We start from the raw sequence: 19695 nt of genomic DNA, 5'->3' as shown, positions 1-19695 counted from the left end.
AGCTTGCTCTTTGCAAGACATTCCTCCCCTACCAGATACTCAAGCTCCAAATGGGCACCCTGCAGAAACAAATGTCTCTTTGCAATGACACTGGGGCTGGGCCACGTGGCCCAACAGGAGTGAAGGAAAGAAGGAGAGTGCAGATTTCCTAAGGAAGGAGTGAGGCACCAGAATCTCCCCAAGGCCCCTGGATGTTCTAGGGAGTATGACAATTTTATCCCTAAACCTCTCGGGGGCTCCTGGTTTTCCACCAGATTTTCCACTTGGATTTTCTCTGTAGCTGCCTTTGATTTCTGTAGGACCTAGAGCTTATTTAACAAATAAAACATACACAAGGGTTGGGGAGTGAGTAACACGGGGCACTGCTCTAGTGATGAGAATGGAGAGACCCGAAAGAAAGCTGTAATGAGGGTGCATGGACAATTAGGCTTCCTCAGTTTTCCTTCCAAATGTCACTTTGGATGTTTTGTTGCTTTATAACAATCCTAGCTTTATCACCAAAAGGATCCACTGCAAAGTCCTTGGCCAAGTACATCCCACATCAACCTGCTGGCTTATTTTTTCACCATGTTTTAAAATCCCTTAAAAATGAGGACAGAGGAAGCTCTTTTGCTGTTCTGACTGCCCCAAGTCCCTGGCTAGGATGATCATCATTTCAGTTCTCTGCTGCTTAAGGGAGGTATCTGGTTTTGCTCCTAGATTTCTCTCCCTCTTCAGCAGGAGGGTACTGCATTGCACTCAAGCTTTGTGTAACATTCTTTATCTTTGACAGTTTCAATGCCCTACCAGTGGTCTCTATCTCCTCTACGGCAAAGTCTCCACAGGATCCAGACACATTTGAAAATTGAGTTCCCAAGTCATGATTCTGAGCCAGTCCAAAGTCACTGCCATCTCACTCATACGAAAAATTGCTGGCACCACTCGCCTTTGAAATGACAAGTACAGTCACCCCAGGGAATAAAGTCATTATACACTGCCAGATTTCTAGTGCATGCCTATGGCTAGGCTGCTCAGACTGGGTCTTCAGTGATTTTCCCCTCCTCTGAGGAACTCTCTCATTCATGCTGGCGAAATCCAGACTTAGGGGTGGTCTGTACTTACGGGGCTGTACCGGTGCAGCTGCGGCTCTGTAGAGCTTAGTGGAGACACTACCTACGCCACCGAGAGCACCTCTCCCCTCGGCGTAGGTCCTCCCCCTCCCCGAGAGGCAGTAGCTGTGTGCATGGGAGTAGCCCTCCTGCCAACACAGCGCTGGCTGCACCGAGGGTGAGGCGGTGTAAGGGGGTGGATTTTCCATAGTTACACCAGCACAAGTTTGTAGTGTAACTCGGCTAAAGTCAGGGGAGTTGCACTAATGCCATGCTGCTGTAAGTGGAAAGATTAGACTCCGTGTGCTTTGCAAGGATCATCCACTCTGACTCATTAAAAGTTAATGGGCCAAATTCAACCCTCATGTAAGCAATTTCCCTTTGCTTCAGCTGAGTTGCACCGACTTATACAAGTGTGAACCTGAATACTCACGGCGAGAGGCGTAAGTGTGCTGGCTCCATCCTCTCCTCGTGGAGCAGCTCCCTGGCTAGACTCCCCTACAGCTGTCAGAACCTACGGCTACCTGCTGCACTCCAGGCTGGCTTGCTCTAGGCATCATTCTAGCTCAACACGAGGGCTCATCTGGAGGCTCTTGAAGAAAATGGAAAATGGCTTTAAGAATGAACTCCCCCGGACATAGGGGCAAGGGGGGGTGTGTGTGTCTGCGAGTGCTAGGCCACAATTAACAAGATCACTGTACCTCCTGTTTTACCTCTGGAAGGTTCCGTGCGGGGAGCATCCCAGACATCCCTGCACTGCCCTGAGTGGGAAAAGCTTCTGGCTCTGCAACTTTCCCTCCAGCCCTTTTTGGGATCAGAGACATGGGGCCAAATTCTGTGCTGATGTAAATGGATGAAATTCTACTGAAGTCAATAGAGCTGCACCCATTTATCCCAGCAGAGAAGTTAGTCCAACCTATGGTAAACCCCAGATTTGATGTTCTGTCAAATCCCTCTACTGGCCACCCTGCCTGGCCAGCATGGCTTTAAATAACACGATGTCTTGTTCACTTAGGGCCAGTTCTTTAGGAGACTTTTCCACTGCTCCTACAGCAAAGGCAGAATAAGTCCTATCAAAGGATTTGAAACTTGCAGTAAACAAACAAAACTACATTTTATAATGAATGTATCAAGCTATCTATTTGTATGATGGATTCCTTTGTTTAGTACTTGACTCTGTGCCCCTCTCAGCCCTGTAGTGCTCAGTTACTGTAGGTATCCCTTCTGCCTTACTGTCTGGCTGAGCTTTTTAGATCATGAGATCTTTGGAGCAGGGCCACTGTCTTCCTGGGTGTCTGTACAGTGCCGAGTACACAGTGGTACCATCCCAGCATAAAGAACGACTAGGAATTGGATGGGCAGCTGTCTGAAATACCGGCCCTGCTGCTGAAGTACAAAGAACCTTGGAGTGATCATTAGGCCCTGCCCAGCTGGGATCCAAAGCATGTAAACAAGCACTGTGCTTCCAGTCAGCATAGGCCTGCTCTGGAGAGATGAGGAGGAAGATCCTCCTCTGAGAAGGGAAAGGCTGCCTATCTCCTTCTAGGACAGGGTTATTTCTAAATCAGCCTGTGGCACTTCCTCTGTTCGGGTGCACAGTTGGGCATTCCCGATTTTTCTAAGTCCTTTTGGAGCAGAAGATTGAGAGAGAGCTGGTGTTATTTGCTCATTACAGACTTGACAGCTCCTCTTCCAAGTCTGCACAGCATTCAGACCATGTACGGATTATACAATTTATTTTCTATTATGCGACAGCAGTTGCCGTGCCACTGTAATGTGAAGTAGGCTGTACTTTTCATATTGACAGCAGAGGAATATGTCCCTGAACTTTCCTTTTGACCGCTGTATATTCTCCTTAAAAAAAAACCAAAAAAAGACTCCACTCTCCACCAACACAATTTATAGTCAAAGCAAAACAGCTCAACTCTCATGAGTAATTCCCCTGTGAAACGGGGCTGCAGGGACAATTGGGCATGCATTGCTATGACTCCACAATAAAAATCCCTCTATGCTGAATGTAGGCCGCCAAGGATGAAAGCAAGAGCTCAGTTTCTAATGATGCTATCAATGTGCGGCAGCCTTACAGAGGCCAGTTGAGCACAGCAGGGCTTTGACACTGGTGGTGGTGGTGGTTCAGGATCTTCATGCACACAGAAGCGTTGGGAAAACTTGCCACAAAAGCTGTCCTTAAATAAACAGCTCCTGACTTGTTAATGTGCCCCACTGCTCCGTGATGGACACATCTCTGCCTGCTCTACATGAGTGTTTTCCCCTTTGATTGCTGTCTTTGCAAGCAGACCTGCACCAGTGCACCCGTTCAGTGATCTTTTGAGCTCTGGCCCAGAGAGGAGACTTTGGTTTTTCATTTTATCTACCCACTTCCATAAGGAAGTGAGGAAAATTACCTGGAGTGACCAAAGGGGGAAATGATTTAGAGAAGTGCGCTTTGGAGAGGAAAACATTCCTGCAGAAATGTGGGGAAACAGAAACACTGCAGCATTCCATGACCGTTTTCTGTCAGGGCCCAAGAAAAGCTTATAGTGCAAATGGCCAGCGGCCCCCTTCAGCCAGCATTGTTGATGCTTGAGGAGTTTCTGGGTACATGCACGTTTTCTCCTCCCTGATCAACCTCCGGTCTCATTGACTCAGTGATGCCACAATCTAGTTTACAAGATGAGAACTTTCAGAGTAACAGCCGTGTTAGTCTGTATTCGCAAAAAGAAAAGGAGTACTTGTGGCACCTTAGAGACTAGCCAATTTATTTGAGCATGAGCTTTCGTGAGCTACAGCTCACTTCATCGGATGAGAACTGTCAGGCCAGACTCTCAGCAGGCCTAAAGCAGCATTGTTCCATTGAGATCAAAGTGGATTTACACCAGCTGGTTTAAGGCTTCTCCTTGCTGTTATGTTTGGGGATTTTTACCCCAACTAGCCGTGACAGATGCCCCACCGCCCGGAGCACCTTACCCGCTTCGTCAGCTGAGTGTCCATCATGAAGTTGTGCACGTGTTTCTCGGCTTTGGTGAGCTCCAGTTTCCTGGCCACCACGGCCACCACCAGGGCAGTGCAGCCAGCCCCCTGCCATGGGAAAACCAAGGGAGGAGAGAAGGCGGCAAAGAGTTAATTGTGGAGCAGTGAGTGGCCCCCTCCTACTTCCAAAATGACCCACTTGCCTTCCAGCAGAGGGATGCTCGGGATGAAACATTGCAGGGATGGTGCTTTGCATGGCCGCAGCCCCATCCACCCGAGGCTTTCCTAGCCATTTACATACATTAAACAAACTTCTCCCCCCACCTCCTTGTTCAGCAGGTCATATATTTAATTACTCCAGTGAGGAGATCCCATGGGGTCAGCCACCCGCAGTGCTGGACACGTGTCCTTGAGCGGCTGCTTGTGTAACTAATGGACCATGCTGCTGGTTGGTAGGGGGTCATCAGGAAACCTTCGCCCTATCCTGACCCTCCCAGGAGGCTTCAAAGCTGCATTCAGTACTCCAGCTCAGCTGATGCAGTTGGCATAGTGCCACTGAGCTAAGGAGCTGGCCCCACTGCCTTTAGGAGTAGAGCATCAGGACTAGGGTGCATTTCGGGTTCCTGGAGGAAGTCTGTTTTGTGGGGACGAGGGAAAGGGATATCAGGACTCCTGGGTTCTATTCCCAGCCCTGGAAAGGATCATGGGCTAGTCATCAGACCCAGGGGAACTGGGCATCAGGACTCCTGGGTTCTGTTCCCAGTTCTGGGTGGGAGTGTATGCTCACAACTAAGCCAGGAGGACTAGGAGCCAGGACTCCTGGACTCCATTCACCGCTGTGGGAGAACTGTTAGTGCAGACAACCGGGACTCCTGAGTTTCTTACCCTGACTCACTGTGTGACTTTGGCAGCATATTCCTTCCCCTCAGTTTCCCCATCTGTGAAATGGGAATAATGACACTTACTGGCCTGACTAAACCCTTTGTTATTTAACAAATAGCTTCCCTTGTGAGAGTCGTGAAGGAAGCCCTGTGCGTGTCTCCTGTATTAGCCTGCAGGGCCACGCGGCTGGGAAGAAGATGGATCCAGCACCCCAGCAGGTTTGCAGGCGCACTCCCTCACTCTCGCTCAATCCCTGTTTTCTCTCATGGAGCTTCACAGAAAAAAAAACCTGCCTATCCTTTTAGCACAGCTGAAACTGGCACCTTCTGCTTGGCTCTTCCTAAGCGATTCCTTTAGAAAAGGCTGCTGGCACCCTGCACATTGGTCAGCTCCCCATTTTTACTACAGTGAGGCTCGGCAGAGAAATGAGATCATGTGAATCACTGTCTCTGTCTCGTCCTCCCTCCCCCTTCTCTCTCCCCCTAAACGGTGACAGCTGGTAGCTCCCTTTTACCAGGCAATTACAGTAGGAACTGTGCCCGTTTGAGTCAGGATATGTTCTATTTGGCAAATGGAGAGCCCAGTTGGTAGCTATTATCTCCTGGATATATTTGGCTTTAAAAGCAAAAGGTGCCAACCTGAAAGCGTGTGTGTGTCCGCCTCCCGCATGCTGCGTGGCAGAGACTGTGACCTTGGGGAGTGACCTTTAATTAATTCAAGAGTCATTAACAAACATCCCAGTCTGAGCTGAATCCTGCAGCTCTCCTGTGAGGCTCCGTACGTACACTTTTTATTCCCTCCGTTCCCTTGGAGTGGAGGTTCTTCTAGTTCACCCAGTCTAGCTTGGGATTGGGCATCTTCCCTTAGCTGTGAGGCTAACTTGGGACCAGTTCACTGCTGCAAGCGATTTTTGGTATTGCTCTTCTCTTCTGCCATGCCCATCATGGTGGTGTCTGAGCTCTGCAGACCCACCCTGGATCTAACCACCAGGCTGATGTCTTTTACAGAGTGCATGTCCAAACATTGCAGATATGCCAGGCATCTGTGCCTAGGGCCTGCCTGCCTTCGCTCCTCCGGACAGGACTTTCCATCAGATCGGGGGCAGGGTGTTTCAGGCCATGCCTCAGATTTACAACTCCTAGTTTCTCTTTCAGAGCTTGGTGGGACACGTGCAGCGCCCCAGGGGAGCTTCCAGCCTCTGCCCCTCTGAAAATCAGACCACAGACTCACTGGAACCACCGCTTCAGCTCCCACTGGGAGGACTCAGCCTTCACCTGGAAGTGATGGAGGCTCTGTCTGTTCTACATGGACCTGGCATGATTCGTAAGCCCTGGGGTCACTGGGGAAACATTTCCTTCCTTCCCTGGCTTTTGTGCAGTTAATTATCACCCTCCACCCCAAAAGTGACTTCACTCAGGGATGCTGTGTGCATTAGCCTGGGATCTGCAGAGATGCCAGGGGTTGTATCAAGAAGCTGTGGTTAGAATAAGGAACAGGGGGATAACAATATCCATGCTTCTTACATTTTCATTCTCTTCCCCTTTCATGTTCCGAACAGACAGCGAACTAAACCTCACAACCTCCATTTTACACCTCCATGCTATCACCTCCATTTTACAGATGGGGAAACCGAGGGACAGAGCGAGGCAGGGACTCACCCAAGGTCATTCAGGGAGTCGCTGTTAGCCCGAGGATTAGAACTCAGGAGCAGCTGGCTCCGGCGTGTGCTCTTCCCACGAGAGGTAACACAATCTCGCTAATCCTCTAAGGCCGTGGTCTCCAAACTGGGGTGCGCGAGATGATCCCGGGGGTGTGCAGCGGCAGGAGTACTGCCGCACGGCACTCCGCTGTTTTTGTTTCTTCGGCAGCAGCTCCACACGCCCAAGGCTGGTGTTCCCCTCCAGTGGCCCACCCGCGGTAAGTCTTCCGGCCTTCTTCCGTCAGTGGCGCGTCTGCGGCAAGTCTTCCGCTCTTCACCCTGGGGGTGCGCGAGCCAAAAAGTTTGGAGACCACTGCTCTAAGGAAACAGCTCACAGATGGGGAAACTGGGGGTGTCTCCCCTGTTATTCCTGGGTACGTCTACCCTGAGTTTTAAAACCTGGGGCAGCAAGTCTCAGAGCCTGGCTCTACAGACCCAGGCTCATGGAGCTCATGCTGGGCGCTACGAAAAGCCTTGCAGGTGTTTGGCTGGAGCTCAGATTGTGAGGCCTGGGACAGTTCCTCAGAGTCTGTGCTCCAGCCTGAGCTGCAACAGCTGCACTGCTGTTTCCAGCACCCCAGCAGCCCGAGCTGGTAGAAGCAGGTTCTGAGGCGCAGCTGGGGTTTTGTGATCCATGGGCTCTGCTGACAGGTGGTCCATGGATTGTAATGGCAGGGGCGGCACTGGAGGGCTCCTTGTGGTTCATGAACCCCTGGGGCTCAAAAAACAGCAGGCTTGACTGTGATAGGCAGCATAGGTGGGTCCCCTGTGTATTTCACAGCATATTTAACCACGCTGGAAGGCGCTATACAATCCTCTGGGTCCCAGGAAAGCAGGGGCACTCAGGTCCCTGCTGTTCTAGGCCAAAGCTTGCTAAGATCAAACTACGCCATTGAGTGCCTGTGACAAACTCTCCTTTTTGAGATGATGGTGGAGGCAGCCAGCTCAACTCCATCATCAGGGCGGCTCTGAGCAGGCAGCTTCCCTGACGCCTGGCTCCCTGTATGCTTAGCCGCACTCACAGCTAAGCCTGACCCTTGTTGCTTCTGTTCAGCTGGGGAGCGATGAGATTATCTCGTGTCCTCCCAGCTGCAGGAACTCACACGCCAGAAGATGCTGCTTGCTCTCCTCCACTGCAGCTGGCTGAGCAGAGGGGCTGATCTGTCAGCTGTGGCAGGAAGCGCCACGGGTTGTGGCAGACGCTAACAGACTCGTTTTCTGGCTGTTTGCTGGGAAGTGTCACTCACACTCCTCCCGTTTGGCTGGCATTACTGTGGCAGCAGCCAGATCAAGTACTTTCCCAGGCTAGTGAGCGCTCCCGCAGGGAGCTACATTCAAAGGGTCTGTGCGTGCGGCACAGCACAACAGCAGCAGGAGCTAACCATGGAGGCAGGACTAAAACCCAGACACTGAGGGGTAGTTTCTGGCATGTTGAAAATTACCCTTCTTGAGAGTCCTGCAAGCCTGGGATTCTAGGGGCCAGAGAAGGAGGGGGAACCAGTTGCTCTCACAGAACTTGGAAAATCTGTGAACTGGTAAGTCAGTGGAGCAAATTCATGCCTCATTAGTTTGGCACAGACCCCCAGGACATGCTAGCCAGCGAGTGAGTCCCACAGCATTGCTCCAGCCTGATGCACTAGATCCCACTGTGCCCACCCTTAGTGCCACTCAGTAGCTAGGTGCAGCCCCTAAAGGAGAGGGTCTTGCAAGGGAGGCAGGCAAGTCCAGGCGGCACAGTGAAGAGGAGCAGAGGGATGATGCAAGAGGAACCCTTGGAATGACACAAAGCTGGGCTTAGAAATACCTGATGCTGTGTGTGCTCGGAAATGCGTTAGGGGAGCAAGCTGAGGCCTGGTCTATCACTGAAACGTCGGTTGCCCTACCTCCGTGAGAAACCCACACCCCTGAGAGCAGCCGTTCAGCCAGCCTGAGCACGAGTGGAGCTGCTGCGAGCTCGCCAGAAGGATTCTTCCATTGCCTGAGGTACGGCCTCATTGAGAGTTGCATTAAATACAGCAACAGGAAAACCCCCTTTGTCAACAGCATGAGGGTCTACACTACAGCCACAGCACTGGAGTGGCTGCAGTGTAGACACAGTGTAAGCCTGTCTCTCTGGAGTTCCCAACTGCTGTTCTGGCCTTTGTGCACCTCCTGTGGGCCTGCATCCAGGGCTGTGGACCACTTAAACCCCCAAGGTATACGCAGGGCTTAATTGGTGCATAGGCCTCATGCAGCTGGTCAGCACAGGTAGATTTTTACCCAGATTTCGGTGCACCCCACAGTGGTTGCTGGGATCTCTCCTGATGATAGAAAGGAGGAGTAGAGAGAAGACACCCCCTCATCCCCAGCACCCAATGATTGGGGAGGGAAGACTGGGCCAGATCCTGAGCAATGCCAATTTACACCAGCTGCGGACCTGGCGCTGTCTATTGAATGGAGGAGCGGAGACCCACACAACAGTTCCAGTGCTCTCTTGTGGCATTTGCCTGGTGACAGTGTGTCAATACGCAATAGTGCTCAGTCAAGATCATGCTGCATCATGGCCCAACAGTGCAACACAGCACCAGGACCTCCCACACAGACAATTTTGTGCATCTTCATTCGATAACGACCCATCCATCTCTCTAGTGAGTCAAGGTTGCACACCTCCAGCTTTGAGTGCCTCTCAGCTTCTCCTTCAGGCTGGCTTCCATGAGACATCTCCAGCTGGAGAACTCTAGAAGCTGGAATGTATCAAGAGGATTTTGGAGAGGGACCCGGTACCTCTCTCTCAGCCCTGGGAGAACTGACCCCATTAGCTTAGTTTCCAGAACACAAACAAAATGAAATATTAATGAAGAGGTGAAAATGACAAACGGAATGAGGGGGTGTGGAGACTTCACAGCTGGCTTCTTGCGCTCCAAAGGATTCCTTACAACAGCTGGAGTAGCTCCAACGTGATTGAAACCAGCTGGCACAGAGCGGTTTTAGGATGGAATCTAATCCCCACAAGTCCACTAGGGATGCTCACCATCTCTGTTCTGACAAACAGCTCTAGGAACCAAGCACCAGCCTGCTCCAGATGTTGGCTTGTCCTGGAGATAGCCCTACCTGTGATGGGGGTGGGTCACCCCAGCCTCCTGTACCGAATCCACCCATCCTCTGTTGGCCTGGAAGCTCAGAGTCTGCTTTGCTTCTCTCAGAGCGAGATTGAGAGACGCTCCTCTGCAGGCAATGTCATTGCACTGGGGGAATCAGCCCCAGTTCTCACTCCTGCTTGCTCTGGTACTGCAGCCTAGAGCCAACAGGGCCTCCAGAGGCCACTGGCTGGACACCGCACTGCTGGGTACTTTCCAAATGCCTAGCCAGACAGGCGAGCGGTGCGACGCCGTGAGGCAGCTGCCATGGCGTCTCCTCCTGAAATGCAGAGGCGCTCCAAGTGTCTGCTGTGGTGGGTGAAACTCCCTGGTAGGCAGGAGCCACAGTGCTCTGACCCCTGCTTGGTGGCTAATCACCACATGGTTACTGGGAACTCTGCAAGATGCCTGTTATTAAACCTAATCACAGCACCCGCACATGCAGGCCTAGTCCTGGCCTCCATGGTAACCAAATGGGGAGGCTGCCTTTAACTAATTACTGTAATCATCCCCAGGATCCTGCATAGAAAGGGTGTGGCCTGGGAGGGAGGGGAGAGAAATGACTCAGCAAGAGAGATTCCTTGATGCACAAGGTGTCCATGAGGTAACCCTATGGAGCTGTTGGCCTAAACAGGGGCTAAGGAGCAGAGTTCCCAGCATCCAAGTGTACATGAAAGAGGAATAGGCCTTGGCTAGTGACATAAATGGCTGTGGGACTCTGACACCGGCTGTAAAACAGCGGGTAGCTATGGCTGGTTAGTTTAGCTTGATTAAGGAAAACGGGGAGCATTATTTCATGCCAAAGCAAGGATCCTAGTGTATAATACACAGAGAGAGTCACCCTCTTCAAGGCCCATCGCAGGCTGCTGAGGAGTGAGGTGGCTGGAATAGTTTGTTGTACCTAGTGAGATTTCATTCCGCTAATAAAAACATTCTCCCCCTGCTTCATTCTGCCAGTAACACGTAGCATTGCAAGGAGGCAACTCTGCACACTGAGGAAGAGACTCATTTTCCACATCTTTTCTTGAGCTTGGCCACAAAAGCTGGGGGGGTTTGATAGTCAGTCAGTGAGACAATCCGGGGATAGTCCGATGCTCTGCAGCTCAGTGCGGGGAGAGAAAGGCAGACGCTTGTAAAAACCAGTGGCTGAGCGGTTGGCCTGTCTGGGACAGCTGCCAAACCCCATTGCTGGGCACTGAGTGAGGGATGTTTCTGTCGCACAGACCAGGGTCTCTGTGGAGTTGCTCTGCTGAGATCCAGAAAACTTGTGTCACACAGTACTGTTCAGCAGCCTTTCCTCAGTGACGGCTGGATCTGTGCCCCTGACCCCGTACTTGTTCTAAAGACTCACCTGTGCCCATTATTTATCCGCAGCTCATCCTGTGTTGCTTGGCATTATCTGCTGTTTTAGAGCCTGCCTGCTTAGTGGGCAGGTCTCGCTGCCCCACTGAGGGTTGGCAACCATTGCTGGAGCCCAGTATTGCTGAGACACTGTACACACTGCAGCCTTCCCACCCAGCATAGCTCCGTGCATCCGCTGGCTACAGAACTGGGCCCATGGTACTTTACAGGCTACCTGAAAAGCCCGCAACACACACACACACTCCAAAGTTGTGTGTCAAGATCTGGAAAACACCTGTTAGATCCTGTCCAAGTGTCATTCATTCCTCAGACAAAGGACATGTCAGATCCATGGAAGCTCAACGCAGCGACCCAGAGACTGGAGTGAGTTCCATCACTGAGTGCTGGCCGGCCCAGGAGACCTCCCGTTCACCCCACTGTCCCAGTGCATGCAGCAGTTCAGATTAACGCTGTGAGTTTTACTTACTATTGATGAGGGTTTGACCTCCCCAGCTCCCAGCATCCTGATTGCTCACAGTCTTGCCAGCTTTCAGCAGTAGCGCAGCAGGAGCAAAAGCTGTGAAGTCTTGCTCATGGTCAAACTAGCTGAGAAGCTCCCAGCCAGTGGGGAAGGAAGGGGGCTCTGTAAAATCCCCCAAACAAAACCTGTCTTGTCTTGCTTCCCAAGCTGTAGCTCTGGGTTAGACCCTGGAAGGGGCATCAGTGGAGTCCTAATGGAGCCCTATCCAGTCCTTGACTAAAGAGCCTCAAGGAGTGTGTTCTAAAAACGGGAAGGAAATGGAGGCAGGATCTCCATGGCTCAGTACAGGAAGGACCCAGTGGGTGGGTGTGAGGGTCAGTCTGCTGGCCCCAGCTCCCTGAAGCTTTGCTCCAGATTGTGTACTTTCTCCCCCGGGCCGCTTCCCTGAGAAAACAGCCTTACCATGATGCCGGTGAGGAGACAGACGCCTTTCCCACAGTATGTGTGAGGCACCATGTCACCGTAGCCAATGGAGAGGAACGTGATGGAGATGAGCCACATGGCACCCAGGAAGTTGCTGGTCACATCCTGCTGATCGTGGTACCTGCCAAGGAGATGTACACCTCAGTGTAGCAGGAGAGAACAGGAAACCAGTCATCTCACAGAACTCTCCCCCGCACCCCGCCCGGGGGGGTCTCTGCCAGGTCAGATAATGGTGCTTATGGAAATAGGGCCTTGTCTATCCACTGGTCCCCAGTGTCAGCAGGCAGCTGCAGAAGACACCAAGCAAGCACTGTCTTGTTCCTGCACAACCCATCTCTGCAAAACTGACTGGTCAAAAGGGCATTTTCAATGGCCTCAGGTTGCAGTCTTCCCATGCTGGATGTCTGCAACCCTGCTTCTGTATGGCCTCAGGACCACATCTTAGAACCATGCACTGCCATAGCAGCTGGGCTTAAAAGATTACTTGCAGCAAGATTATGGAATCAGATAGGCGCCCACCCCTCTCCAGACTTAATTAACCTTGGCCTGAAAGCCTCTGGACTCACCCAGCATGAGACCATACTGCAAAATAGGGAATAAATATTAATAATGCAACAGAATGTGCCCCAGCTGCAGCAATTTCACAATTTCCTCATAAGAAACCCCCCATGGGCGCGCACACAGAAACACACAGAGCAAAGACTCAGCGGAAAGATTTTGCTTTCAGTCAGCGTTGCAGTCACGTTTTAGCGAAATACCCTCCAGCTCCATCTGCACTGGGGCCAGGCTGCTGGGTAGGGATGTCTGTCTGATGGGGAAACAGATGTGACTGAATGGAGAGGAGAGGCGCAGGCTGAGAGCTGCTACTGCTGCTCTGTTCCCACCAGTTGCTCAACTTGTCAAGGTTCCTCATGAACTTTTCATTTACATTTGAACTCACAGCACAATGTTGTCTCCTGCAAACTCATTATCGCCACCTCCCTGCGAGTGATGCAGACCTCATGAGAACAAATTCCTTCCCCTCCTGACAGAACTGAAATGCACTTGTGTCAGTTTACACCTTTGATAACTTTCCCTATTTGGGCTCAAGCTGGCACGGAGACTGTCTGCATTATGGGTGTCTGACAGCAATGGCAGCTCGCCTCTAGTGTTCATGTGAAACTGGCCCTGGATTATGGATTTAGCACGCACATGCCCCCTGCAAACAACAAGCACAAACTAACAGAGCATGTTGGCAATTTCAACCCCTTCCTGTGGCTTTATACATCATTCTGAGCTTCTCTGGTTAGCAGCTCGGTCTCCAGGTGAGAGGCTTGTAAAACAACCCAGAGCGAGCAAATGACATTAGTATCAACCCAATATTAATGTATTTTTTCTGACTTCTGTTCCTGCACCTACACACCCGGCCACTGACTGAGGTTAGGGAGACTAGAGACCCAGTGTCACATTAACCAATGCCCCCTGCTCTGCTCCCACATCCTCCTGGCTCTTTCCCTGGCTGCCCCCCAGGTAAGGGGGTCAGGTTCCACTGCAGGAAAACTTATGCCCAATCCTGCAAAGACTTGTGACTGCGCTTTACTCAAAGCATGTGAAAATTCAGTGGCACTCCTAGCCTCAGCTAGTAACTCCAGGGAAACTTTGTAAGGTTTCCATTGCCACGTTCCGTCCTTTGGACAAAACACTGAATTCTGGTCAGTTTCCTGTTCCTGACAAGGTCAACAAATTCTCTGGCTGGCCCCCCAGAGCCTCAGCTGCTTCTCTTCCTGTTCCTGTACAGCCGTGAGGCCTGCTCCTCTGGCCCCCAATCTCTGCAGGCCAGCTTGTCGCAGGCCTCTGCCAGATCCTCAGGCTCAGTTCAGGCCAGGCCAGGCCAGACCATCTCCTCGGCAGTAACTGAGCCTGTAACCTGGGGGAGATGAACTGGAACTGCTGGGCTGGCTTGGATGGTGTGATCCAGCAGCAGTAATGCATCAGCGTACACAGCAAAGGACTCTGGTCTGGTTACTGCTGGTCTCTTTCCCTGGCTGCAGATCCAGGACACCTTACCCTTTCAAACAACCTAGCTAGGCTTAAGATGGAGCTTGACAAGTTTATAAACAACATTCTATAAGGGGTTGCCTGCAACAGCAGGGAGCTGGACTCCATGACCCAGATGCTCCCTTCCAGGCCTATGTTCCAACTGCTCAAAAAACCAGAAGCTCTGACTAGTGAGGAGCGGCCTAGCCTGCTGACCTTGTGGGGCTTTGCACTGTCATGCCAGATGGCACCCCCAGCCTCTCGCTGCTCTGCCCCAGAAGAGTGTCCGAACCAGCTGCCCTCTTCCAGCCAGTCTGAGCAGTGCGGACAAACTCCTAGTGGAGGAATACAATCTAGACCTCTCCAACAGAGGGCAGGTGGCTGAGATGTACGCACTCCAGGGTGGAGTGTTTTAAAGAGGAGACTGGCATTGGTCTGCGGGTGGCAGAGGGCATAGCCCAACGTGCTGTTACCGTGATTGCTTTCTGCACAGGTGCAATGGTACTCGAGACTGGAAGCCACTTCCAACAAGCAGCAGCAACCTGGTGTATACAGAGCCTCTCAGAGGCACCCAGCTTTGTGATGCAGTTCCGAATGGCCTGGTTTCCAGACGTGATGAGAACCACAGCTCCTGTTGTCTTCAAGACCCAGCTGTGACTCCATAGTTTCCTTTGACTTCTCCATCTGCTTGCTGTGCTCAAGATGTTTATTTCCAGGCCCCTTTGGAGAAGAGGGGATCAGATGCTTGATGGGGTGCTGTGGCTGGATCTGCCAAGGCCTGTTTGCTTCTCCGGGGCGGGTTTCTCTCAGCTTCCTTGTGAAATCATTAAGGGAAAACAGATGGAGTTTTTGGCAATTTCCTCCAAATCAATTTGTCCAAGTTTCTCAACTCAGAACTCTCTGGACTATTTTATTATTATTTTTATTTCCCCAAGTCTCCTTATCTGGAGAGTCTAATGAAATATGCAAGCATAAAAAAATGTTGACAAGAATCTGTTTAATATCACATTCCCCACCCTAGTATTAGCATAGAGAGAGGTCTAGTAGTTAGAGCAGGGGACTGGGAGACAGGACTCCTGGCTGCTGTTCCCAGCTCTTGGTGGAGAATATGATCTAGTGATTAGAGCAGGAGACTGGGGGTCCCAACTCCTGGTTTCTTTTGCCGGCTCTGCCACTTGGGGAAGACACTGGGCCTCAGTTCCCACAAAAGGGGAAAATGATATTTGGCCCCCCACAGGGATTAATGTTTCTCTGCAGTGCTCTGGGATCAGAGCTGGAAAACGCTACTGAAATGCGAATTAGGAACAGGGCTGTTTGTTTTCTATATGGATGAGAGGCTTCTGGTGTATATAACAGTGCTAGTCAGTGCAGTCCCCTACTCCTAAAGTAGAGGATCAGAGGCAAAAAATGCCTGCTTTGGAGAAGACCAGACTTCCCCTCTGGGTTACAGACTCCGAGTTGCAGTAACAAAGCTGTTCTGGGGTGAAAGAGACCACAAGTCATTGGCTTGCCCAGTGCTACTGAGGCAGCCCAATGCAGGGCTCTGAGTGCAAGTCTCCAGAGTATTGTGAAGGCCGCATGCTCCACCCTCGGAGGAGGGAGCGCCTTGCATCATCTGGGTGGCTCCGGCTGATGCAGAGTGGTACTGACAGGCTGTAGCAGAGGGGAGCTGTGTTCAGCCCTCTTCCCTTGAGGAAAGATCACCAAGGTGCAGGGTCTCTGGGAGAAGGAGGTGGGAAAACCTCCATGTACCGAATGCTGGGAGAGATGAGGCAATGGTCTCAGATGATGCTGGTGGCTTCATTTGATAAAGCCTCATTTCCTGAGCTTGCCTGCAGCTCAGTGTCCCTCTCTCCAGTCCCATAGGAGCTGTTCTGAAAAGCACTTCTGAGAATGCTGACTCCCACTGGGCCAGCCAGCTATCTGGGAAGTCACATGCTGCAGTTTGGCTGACTGGGAAACCAAAGGATGTGGGAAGCCTCTTGTGCTGAGGGGAGTTGCTGAAAACAGCTTCATAACTTTATCAAAGTTAAAGACAGTCTCCCACCACAACGTGAAGACAACTGTGCCAGTTGTGACCCACCTGGGGATGCTAGACTAGAAAAAAAACAGACAGGCTCCCACCCAGTGCACAGCAGCACTCTCTGGGAACCAGAAGGAGACGGGATACTTACTCTTAAGCAAACATCTAGGGAGCCAGTGTCTAGCTAGAGGTTATAGGAAGTCAGAAAGGCAGGTCCCAGAGGCCCCGGCTCGAATCAAAACAAGCTTCTCTCTTGCCATAGTATGTCTCAGATGCATAGATTCCAAAGCCAGAAGGGACCACTGATCATGTAGTCTGACCTCCCATGTAACACAGGCCATAGGACTTCCCACACTTCATTCCTCTTCGAGCTAGCGCACAGCTTTTAGAAAAAAAACAGTGTCTGCCAACGACGAGGCAGTCCAGGAACGCTGCACAGACTCAGGGGCCGCAGAAAGACCTAGCCTTCCCGGGCTGCATTTGCAGAAGGGCAGACAGAAGTCACCGTTGAACCATACCCTGTGAGGAGATCCCAGTGCCATCTATTCACCTCCCTTTCTCTGCACAACCAGTTACATGGGACCAGTGTGCAGCTGTGCCAGCGGTGCACTCATCTTGCAGTATCACAAAAGCCAAGTGTGCAGCTGTCGCATAGGAGACTCCAAGGTAAACCCAGGGGCTGCAAGAAGGAGTGTTGTCAGTTCAGTAGGCGGTGCTCTTTCCCCGAGCCACTTCCAGCTAAGGCCAGTCGATCTGTAAAATGCTCTGCCACCTTTCTGGATAAAAGATGCTATATAAACAGAAGATGGTGTTAGGATCTTGTACCCCAGGAAAGAAATCCGCCAGCACACAGTCCTACCCTCTAGACTCAGCATGGCCAACAGCAGAGCCGTAAGCCCGGAAACCCCTTAACCTGAGTGAGAGGGAATAGTCAGTAAGCAGACTACTCAAGGAATCCTGGGCTGGAGGAAGCAAGCAGAGTGCCACACTCAGCGAAGACAGTTGCAGTTCTCCCCAATACCTGTGCAGCTTGACTGCTCCGTATTACACTCCAGCACAGAGCAGGGCGTCTGGTCAACTCCATACGTAGCCATGGATAGCAAGATGTTACTGCAGCGAGGGATGGAGGTGGACTCATGAATCTCAGCTCTGTTTGAGGCAATTGCCAATACCAAGAATGCTACTCCAGCCTTGCTCTCCACTATGCATTGAAACCATCGTCTGCTGTACGTGCTCACCCCCTCTCGCAGGCAGATTTTCAGTTGGGGGGTTACGTCTTTCTCTGCTAACCAGCCAGCAGGATCTTCCTCCTCCTGAAAAAGTACTTCCCCTCCATCAGGCAGCTGTGTGCCTCTGATAAAGGGCTTGGAGCTGTTCTCTGCCTGCCACAAGCAGGACGTGAACAGAGGAGCCTGGCTGATGAGAACAATTTGGTGGGGTTCAGAAGGAAAAGGGTTAGGGACAGGCCAACGTACCAAAGTTTTTTTCTTTTTTCCCAAAAAGCACTTTTGAGCAGATGATGCTTGTCCAGCCGGACAGCTGGCACGCACCCTGCCATGTGAAAGCTGCGAGAGCCGGCTGCAGGACCATGCTCACACCAAAGGCTGATGCAGTTGCTCTGACCAGAGCATTCATTTCCACCACCCGCCTTCCCCTGAACGAGCAAAGCCAAATGATGCTGCTGCTGCTGGGAGCAAACTTGCCCAGGCTGCTTGGCTTTCTCTCGACGTCCCTTGACTTTGCTTTCCACCAGTGCAGGGCCATTCTCTACCAAGCCTCTGGGACCGTGTGTTCCTTCCATGTGTTCGAAGCTCAGCCTCCCACACGCGTCTGCCCTCTCAGCCCAGTTTGGAAGTGGAGTATCTGAGTGCAAGGAGGCATGTTACTCCTCCTAGGCAATGCCCACAGTGAGCGAGTGACAGCCAGTTCACTGGTTTGTGTAGGTGTCATGGGAGAGGAGAGGAGGGGAGTGACCAGGAGGAAGAAGTGGGCAAACGCAGGGGTGTTGAGGCTGGCAGTGGTGACAGAGCAGAGTTGGCGTGGGGAGGCTGAGCTCAGACAAGGGTGACAAGGGAGCCAAACAACTCAGCTGGGTCTGTCGCAGGTGGGTGAATGAAGGTAATGCAATGCCCACCTGGAGAGCACCCAGCCATGCTCACAGGGCACACTTCACGCTCTGTTGAGCGGTGTGTGGCAACTACCCAGCTGTGGCTGGTCACTGGGAACTGACCCTGGAGCTGTGCTGATGCCTTTTTCCACAAGCCAGAATGGGTTGAGGTATGGGGCCCGTGGTAGTCCTGTAGCCCCAGAACCGCCCCCCCACCCCAGGAAATGGGGAGGAACAAGCTGTAGCTGGGTGAGCTATGCTGCAGACTACCTGGCTCCAAGCAGCTTTTAATGGGTGTGAACTTTCTGGAATGTAAAGAAGTGGGAGGGTTAACTGTGCTAACATCTAGGCTCTGTACACCAGAGCTCTGTTCTGATGGGGGCAAAACATGTGGCCCTCTTAGTAGGGGAGCCAGCAACCTCACTGAGCAGGCGCAGTGTATAAAGCATACTGATGAGTTGCTAAGCAACGCAAAGCCTTTTGAAAAACCACAACCCACCCCTGACAATGCTGGGGGTTAGGACTCAGCAGAGGAAGCGAGCAGGGAACAAAAGGGAAGCAGCAGCCAGGCAGAGAACAGAGAGCAAAGGGCTGTGAAATGCAGAGGGGAAAGAGAGGAAGAATGGAGCTGGGGGAAAGTGACCAAGGGACACAGCATCCCATGTGCCATGAATGTCGGGGTCCCCAGGTCACAGGTGCCCACAGCTCCAAAACCACCCCAATCAGCAGAGGCCAAGGAACGGAAGAGTCACAGAGCTTGGACTCCCGTGTTTAGTCCTAAAAGAAAAGGAGCGAGTCTGCTGGCACAACCTCCTGCTGTATAGCAAACTGCAGCCATCCCAGCACGAGGCAGTGGTGACAGATGCACACGAGGATCCGGTTCCCCACCCCCCCACACTCAAGCTCTCTCTGTGTGGAGCTGTGCACTGGCAGACATTCCCTGTACTAACGAAGCCACAGGCTCTCCTGGCCATTATGCCTGGGCAGCACTAGAAAAGGTCAAGTCACTATTCTGTGTTCTATCTCCCTCTGCCCAGCCATGTGTGCAGGGGGTTAGGGAGGTCGGTGGGGGCTGCTTGCTCTGCCAGCTTGTCCCCTGGCCCAATTCCATCCGCATTAACTGCATTTTGACACCTGCCTTTTCAGTTGGCTAAGAAGTTATTCTGTATTTCTTGTCTTAAACTGTCACGTAGCATTGCTGCTTCTTGATGGATTCTGCGGGCCACCCCAGAGAGGGCTGCATTCCGGTCTCAGTGGGACAATCCCTGTGTCTCGCAGACCTTGGCCAGCTGTGGGGGCATAAGGGCGCATTCGTTTGTGGTTGCTGCTTGGCCAAGGATGGTGCTGTCGTGGTATGGATCATTACCATGGCTGTGATGTGTAGTAGGGCGCTCGCTAACTTGTACAGTGGCTATTTTTTCGTATTAATGCTTATTTATTTACATTTCATTTTCCAGCCCAATCCCACAAGGGACAGAAACTCATAGTC

General features: G+C 51.8%; 1 protein-coding gene and 1 long non-coding RNA gene across 4 annotated transcripts in view; one reads left to right on the top strand and one right to left on the bottom strand.

The window, feature by feature from the left end:
- KCNN3 (potassium calcium-activated channel subfamily N member 3) overlaps positions 1-19695 on the bottom strand; it is an 82470-nt gene that overhangs the window by 15210 nt on the left and 47565 nt on the right. For all 3 annotated transcript variants that reach the window (XM_073322900.1, XM_073322901.1, XM_073322902.1), the window contains 2 exons: positions 12040-12181; positions 4056-4166 (listed from right to left, as the gene is read on the bottom strand). In XM_073322900.1, the coding sequence (XP_073179001.1) occupies positions 4056-4166; positions 12040-12181 (253 nt within the window). The remainder of the gene's footprint in view (positions 1-4055; positions 4167-12039; positions 12182-19695) is intronic.
- Positions 1-19695, top strand: part of LOC140902638 (uncharacterized) — a 70881-nt gene that overhangs the window by 37368 nt on the left and 13818 nt on the right. The window lies entirely within an intron of this gene.

This window comes from Lepidochelys kempii, chromosome 24 (assembly GCF_965140265.1).
Source record: "Lepidochelys kempii isolate rLepKem1 chromosome 24, rLepKem1.hap2, whole genome shotgun sequence".
Taxonomy (NCBI): Eukaryota; Metazoa; Chordata; order Testudines; family Cheloniidae; genus Lepidochelys; species Lepidochelys kempii.
The sequence above is the reverse complement of the archived record's forward strand: the minus strand, read 5'-3'. Positions and strand labels throughout refer to the sequence as shown.